Source organism: Etheostoma cragini, chromosome 23, assembly GCF_013103735.1.
Source record: "Etheostoma cragini isolate CJK2018 chromosome 23, CSU_Ecrag_1.0, whole genome shotgun sequence".
Classification (NCBI taxonomy): Eukaryota; Metazoa; Chordata; class Actinopteri; order Perciformes; family Percidae; genus Etheostoma; species Etheostoma cragini.
The window spans coordinates 13638440-13645960 of NC_048429.1; the positions used below are offsets into that span (position 1 = coordinate 13638440).

The window sequence follows — 7521 nt, forward strand, 5'->3', positions numbered from 1 at the left end:
CCCCCCCCCCCACCCTTCCCCTCTGTCAGGGCTGATAAATCAAGAGATAGATTGACGAACAGGGCGGAGGAGATGACAGAAGTGCAGGGAGACGGAGACAGTAAAAGGACGAGTGGTTTATTAGTGACCAGGTGCAGATAGGCTGTGCTGTAATTACTTCGAGAGAGAGATAAAAGGATGAAGAGAAAGGTTAAAAATGAGCGGAGGAAGGGAAGAGGAGAGGAGAAATATTGCACCTAAGTATTGTTGTATTGAATTTAACCTGCCTGCTCTGATTGGTTATTGGACATGCCCACTAACCAAAATACAGTACTCAGAGGTCAGACTTTTACATCGAGGACGCTGTATTCTTAATAGAGAAACACATTGGGAATGTTCTCAGGGCTTGACCTGAACCTTCAGCACAGCAGTCAGCTACTTGGCCATATCGCAAAATTCTATTGTGTGTCTATGTGTGTTCCCCGTTTAAATGTGTGTGTGCTTGGCATAAGCCAAGACTTTCCTTCAGACATATTTTCCCATATAACTCGGTTTGTTTAAAACAAAAAAAAAATGAAGCTGAGACATTCTTTTCTCCAGCGAGGAGGGAAGGCAGAAGGGATTAAAGAATTATTTCAGGACTGTGTATTCTAGGAGATGGGTCTTTTCTCCTCGCTCCCTAGATAAACTGAGCTTGGTGGATATTTATGCTCCTCCTGGGGGTCGCGGTAACAAAAGGGAGAAGGACGGAGGAAAGCAAACATGTTGCTCTTGGCTTGGGGACAGCGAGATCGGCGGGCCCGGATGAAATTTCTCACTGACGAAAGAGACGATAAAGGAGATAGACAGAGAGAAGTGAGAGGCAAAATGCCATCAATTTTCCTTTGGTGTCAATTTGTGCCCAATTTTACATTTTTTAATTCTTAAAGGGGCACTTCACAGATTTAAAACAAAGTCATAAAGAGTACCTGTAAAAAGAGCTGTGTAATGTCTTCCGGGGCTCTCTCTTAAAGAGACTAACCCTGATGTCATGCTTTGAGATTAACAGCCTTCTCAAATATTTGTCTTTAGTAACTGAGAGCTGAGATGCACATTCTTTTTCTATTTGAAAAAAAAAATTGTGCCTTCCTTTTATTGTGTTTATCATTATTGTGCATGTTATAGGTCTTGAAAATAGGCCAACGTCTACCCCGAAAGGGACTTACCATCTCCAACAGAAAAAACTGTTCACAGACACCTCCAAACATCTCGACTGTAATCCAGCTTTTACTTCCATGACGAACGTAAGTCACTTTGTAACACATGTTAGAATGCTCGCCTAGCTGCTGGCGTAGCACACCCTCATACTCATACACTGCTTCTGACTGGCTAGTAGTCCTTACCTAGCTACTGCGCATGTGCAACTCCCAACAAAGACGGAACAGAAGTGAGATGTCTCACTCTGTAGCTAAAACAGAGAGCTCAACACACAGGGTGAAAGGGGAGCTGCAGCAATGTGCGGTACAACAAAAATATTGTGTTTTCTGAAAATTAAACCACATTAACCTATTCTGATACAATCTCTAAATACAATTATAAACCTTAAGATGAGCATAATATGAGCACTTTAAGCAAACCAGTTTTGGAATAAAAGTTTTTGACAAAAGTTTTACAGCTTCAAATTCAGCTTTTGAAGTAAACAGTACAGTACCCAAAAATGCAGTGCTGTTCATTTTCAATATATCCTCACAAAAGGGAAACACTTATCTTTCGATCTAACATGTTCAAACACTGTTTAAAGTGTTCCAACTGTGCACAGATATCCATAATGTGCGGATAAAAATCTATTCATTTCGTTGAAGCTATGAAGCGCTGTGAGAATATGTTAAAGCACAATGCTACACATGTCCTATTTAGAGCTGCAGCACCAAACTACATCAACTCACAACAACTTTGAAAGTTGCCAGAGAGTTTTCTCAGGGGCGGCTCAGCCTGGCGCAGAGTGCTAGTCCGGTTGGAGTTGGCGGAGGCAGTGAAAAGACAAGCCCACCACTTGACAGGGTATTTACGTGGGCAGTGGGCGTGGGTGAACATGGCACTAATTAAAATGGAATGGACTTGTTTGGGAAGCTGTGAAACTCTAAGGGGGAGCGGGGCTGTGCACGCACAAGCTTGTGTGCACGCTCGCATATCTGTGTCAAAGTATTTTTTTGTGTGTGTTTGTGATATCACAAAGCATTCTCTGGCTGCCTGGACGTTTGTGTGTGTCTATGTGTGTACGTGTGTGTGGGCTGTGTTGGATACATGTTCTGGCTGCTTCCCGTGTTAATGTGAGGAGAACCTGGGGCAGGTCACATTACCACAACCCCCTCTGCTATCCCCCCCACCGTGCATTTATTCCCAGCATCCCCTGGCAAGCACCCACCTCTCTCTCCCTCTCTCTCTCTATCATGGTAAACAACACATTGCCACACAGCCGGAGCGTGATAGCCAAAAACAAAAAAAAACATGTCCTGCAGGATGCCTGTATTTTGTTGCTTTTAAGCATAAAAAAAGACAAGACAAAAGGATGGAGCCAAAAGGACTGAGCGAGAGAGGAGCGAGGAAGATAAAGAGAGAGAGAGTGTAAACAGGAAGGGTGTATTTGGACTGTTTTTTTCTATTAAGAGAGAGATGTTGTTGTAGGGGCGAGCTTGTCTTTTGGGAAACGATCCGACTCCTTGTGTGGGAAAAAACGGTCAGACTCTACCTTGCTTGGTGAAAAAAAAGAGTTGCAACATCACACATAAAAAGTACTTTTACACTGAAAGTTGCACCTTTTTATGAGTCTATGTGTGGATGTTACTCACTGCAGCCAGGCTTGTAGTTGAAGCCAGGGGGCATTAGGAAGCCTTGTTGGGCTGCCGCCGCTGCCAGAGTCCTCTGGTCCGGAGGAAAGACGGGAATCATCAGTGGAGGGAGTTGGCCCTGGACCTGCTGATGAAGGCGCAAGAAGAGGCGGGGGAGAGTAGAAAAGGAGCAAGGAAGGGAAGGTAAATGGAGGAAAAGAGGTAAAAGGGGGGAAAATGAGAAGAAAACATGAGCACCATTGTCATCTCTTTCAGTAACCACCAATAGACACAATGCTAACAATAGTGCTGTGTAATGTGTGTAACTGATTCCAGGACATCCTTAAGTATCATTCTGAAGACAATTACATCTGAATTACATCATGATCATTTCTCAGAATCATATGCATTCAGGCTCACATACATATATTCATGGCGTACTACATATGGAACACACTTATGACATCCGTATGCAAAGACACTAATGAAGTCTCTCTCTCTCTCTCACACACACACACACACACACCATTTTCTGGACCCAAGTCATGAGAACAGTTCACTAAACTCGCACAACAGCTGGCCTTTTCCTTTTATTTGGAAGATGATGTTCTCTCCATTCTCCCCACATCAACCCCCTCAACAACCCAAACACACACAACCCTCTCTGCGCGCCCGTCGGCAGAGAGCCATACGACTTCACAAGGTTTCCAGGATTTTAAAAGGAGAAGCAGAAAAAAGCTACTCCGATGGGTGGCTTTGGCAGAGACAACAGGAGACTAAGAGAGAGAGATAGAGAGAGAGGGAGAAGGAGATAGAGACAGAAAAAGAGAGAAGTAGGAGACAGATGGTTGCACTAAACAGCGTTCTGCCAAAAACAACGCACAAAGACTTGCGTGTGATGGACTGACTGACAGTTTGAGAGGAACCATAGGAGAAGATGAGGAAAGGAAGAGAGGGAGAGTGGAAGAAGGTGAGACGAGGAGGAAAAGAAGGACACTTATCAAGCTGTGAAGCCTAGATGTAATGATGGTATGATGTAGAAAGCACGCATATGAAAAGAGGGAAGGAGCTCAAGCCAAATTCTGTTCAAATTTTCCAAAAAGTCAACACAAGAAAATCAATGTGTCGGATGCAACAAGATTGCATACTCAACAGAGCCCCAGTAACTCTTTAGCTTCAGTACATTATGTTATTTTAATTAACTTAGTTGGAACATTCAATGTGGCGTTTTCATTGGCCACCAGTTTTGCTTTTTGAATCTTCGAGGATGGTAAAAATTCAACAATGCTACGCCTACATTGTAATGGAAAATGATTAAACAAAGAAGAGGCGGATCTTGCAATGTAATTATTTATAAACTTTTACCTTTTTTTTTTTACTTATGTATTTTTTTACACCACATTTAAAAAATACCTTAAAACTGGTGTATGAAGGACTTTAGACAAAGTGTTGTATTTACATCTGTGATGTCTTTTGGGACTTAATAAGATTCAGCCTTTTTAACAAATTCACAGGTTGCTTGTTTGTTTCTTACAAGTACTCTTCAAAATATACTTCTACACAACTCCTGTGCATCAGCAGAGAAAGACGTAAATTTGATTTTGGACAAGAATACAGGGCATTTGACAAAGAAAGCTCCTCCAGAACCTGTTTTCAAAGGCAGACTAATACTTCACATGGCGAGACTAAACTGCATGCATAAAATTGGGGCACCTTTAAATCAAATCGCTAAATGGGTCTTTCGGCCTTTGACCTGTTTTCCAGGTTGCAAAGCACTTTGCTCCCACTTTACAATTCATTGCCTTTCTCCTCCTCCTCCTGCCTCTCTTTCTTTGCCATGAGGGCAGCGGGGTAATGGCCGAATAGGATAATGGGCAGGTAAAAGCTGTTTGATGTGGGAAAATTGATCTGGAATGATGGAAATGGCTGCACAATCATAAGGATGCGGCGGTGCCGCGGTACAATCAGGTAATATCTCAGTGATATGGATACTTAAAGTGCTTGAGACAGGTAGAGGTAGAGAGAGAGAGAGAGAGAGAGAGAGAGAGAGAGAGAGAGAGAGAGAGAGAGAGAGAGAGAGAGAGAGAGAGAGAGAGAGAGAGAGAGAGAGAGAAAGAGTGAGAGAGAGCGAGAGACTGTGGCCATCTCTCAGTGCTAGAAGCGCTCCCAACTTTCCCTGCATGTGTGTATACTCAATTTTCCCTGGGCGTATGCATGCCTGTGTACTGTAAATACCTGTGTGTGTTTGTGTTACTGTGTGTGTGAGCGTGTCTCCTCCTCCCCCTCCGCCTGCTCCTGTGTGTCGGCATGCGCCAGCCAGCAGCACTGTAATCAAACTATCATAGCACAGGGGAATACAGCTCTCTTCAAGCGGCTCCTGTTTCCCCCTTACACCAAAAACAATAATTACTTCACCATTTTGGTTAACCATAAACCACCGTGCCGCCTGTGCCGCGCGATCAGAAGGGAGAGGCGTTCCAGTGCGTTGCTCGGACAGGACCCCCGCGGGGACAAATCACAGACAGAACAGTTCCGCTTTGCCTTTCAGGCATAATTGGACATATGCTGGAGTGGAGCTGGCTAGCAATACTGTAATGCACCGTAGGGAGGAGAGGAGAGGAGAATGAAAAGGATAGGAAAATGGAGAGGAGAGGAGAAGTCTGTGGCAGCTGTAATACCGGTACATACATAGAAGCACTGGCACATACAGTATATTGTATGACGGCTGTCTGTGTATGTGCAGATGGCTTTGCTTTCTTTTATTACAAAAGAAAATGAAGATATCGTATAATGTCTTCTCCTCCCTATATCTGTCTCATTTTTGATCTCATAACAAAAAGACTGCACACAATAGGAATATATTAATCAGCCTACAGAACTGTACAAAACTGTATTCTACAGAGGCTTACAATACATGTAAGCATCCACAATGGGATAAGAAGATCAAGCAACAGAAAAAAGGCAAGAAAGAGACACAAAAGAAGCTGAAATGTGCAGAGAGAATGAAAGACAGAGAATGGTTTATGGAGGATCATTCCCTACCATATGGAGCAGTTATAATAGTTGCAGAGTTGGATATATGTGAAACAGCTGTTGAGCTGATGAGCAGCACCACTTGCCTACCATGGTCACCGCTGCACGCATGCACGCACAAGGCAGAAAACATGGGTCAGAGCAAGTTAAATGAAACTGTGAGAAGCGGGACAAAAAAACTGTGTGTGTGTGTTGGGGGGGTTTGTCCACCCGCTGATCATATGATATGGCAGAGTCTCCCTCATCATGGCCCCCTGTGCATTCCTTCCTATTTATATTGATTTAACATGTACAAAATTACTTAATCTGATATTTCTTCTCATATTGGATGTAAAATAAGGCAATACCTTAAATTGGATTATGAGCTCTGTGTTGAACTCGTGATCATTGAGTAAACTTTGAAACCGAGTGGAAGACAAGACAGGGAGATAGAGCTCTCCCAAATCAGAGAATTGGAATCAGAGACAAAGAGATGCATTGACAGGAAAAAAAGAAAAGCCTGTGAAAGAAAGTGAGGGCGAGAGAGAAAGCGATAGGGAAAGTGAGAGCGAGGCCGGAACTACAGTATCAGACAATCTCCAGATCCCACATAAAGGGAAAAGGCACATCTGAAACAGCCGGTGCTTTGGGGAATAACGCACTCCTCAGCTTCTCTTTCACATCAGGCCCAATGCGAACATGAAAACCTACAACACACACAGACAAAACATCACACTGCTGCTACTGTAGGCTGCCGACGTGCTCCCCTTTTTATCTGTAAACCCCTTCTCCCAATCCAAAAAAGAAACCTGAAACAAACAAAACTGGACCTAAAATAACTAACTAAAAGTCCTCTAATCGGTGGAACAAAGAAAAGCACTCATAATGAAAAAAATCATATCTGTACTGTAAATAAATATATATATATATACACTGTATATATAAAGAAAAAGTGTGAAACTTTCACAGGGGGCAAAAGAGGACGGAAAGGAAAAGAAAGAAAGAAATAAGTCAACAATCCACAATGGCAAGAGAACTTCCCAGGAAATAAAGAGCAGATAGAGCAAACAGAATGAACAAGAGAGGGAGAAAGAGAGACAGATAGGGGAGCAAGAGTTGGAAAATTGGCAGCGAGTCGATGCTGCGTTCACCACGCGCCAGGCGGCACAGCTTGAACTTAAAGCGCCGCTGCGGCATAATGAAGATGTGGCCGCTAATTAACATATGGGGTGCGAAACAGGTTGGTTGGCACGCAGCACGCTAAAAACTCCAAGGTAAAGTTATTATTGGGGAGTAATTAGCTCTATGAAGTTAATGCGTCGAACAATAGCTGCCAGCGCCGCACAATATGGCTCACATTTGAGCGTGGAAAAAAATAGCCCCCGCTAAAGTGCGAGTCCCACAGCTAAAATCTGTTGGCGACCATATGCTCCGGCAATTAATGTAAGACCTGGATGACCTATTGCTAAAGAAGGGACGTGCGAGCGACAGAACCAATAATTAATTTGGAGGGAGAGGGAAAAAAAGAGCGGGATGAGAGAGAGAGAGAGAGAAAGAGAAAAAAAAGAGAGAGAGAGAGAGAGTGAACTGGCTTTTAATATTAGCCCATTAACTTTCTATGGACAGGGGCTATTAGAGGCCAGCCTGCTGTGAATGCAGGGCCATGGTTCATGTCCCAATGACTGCAATGGCTGGGATTCACACACACACACACACACACACA

At 43.5% G+C, this 7521-nt stretch overlaps 1 protein-coding gene across 11 annotated transcripts in view; it reads right to left on the reverse strand.

Annotated features, from left to right (window-relative positions):
• sox5 (SRY-box transcription factor 5) overlaps positions 1-7521 on the reverse strand; it is a 182276-nt gene that overhangs the window by 27637 nt on the left and 147118 nt on the right. For 8 of the 11 annotated variants that reach the window (XM_034863668.1, XM_034863667.1, XM_034863666.1 and 5 more), the window contains one exon: positions 2808-2934. In XM_034863668.1, coding sequence (XP_034719559.1) covers positions 2808-2934 — 127 coding nt within the window. The remainder of the gene's footprint in view (positions 1-2807; positions 2935-7521) is intronic. The other 3 variants (XM_034863669.1, XM_034863665.1, XM_034863660.1) reach the window with 1 other exon arrangement.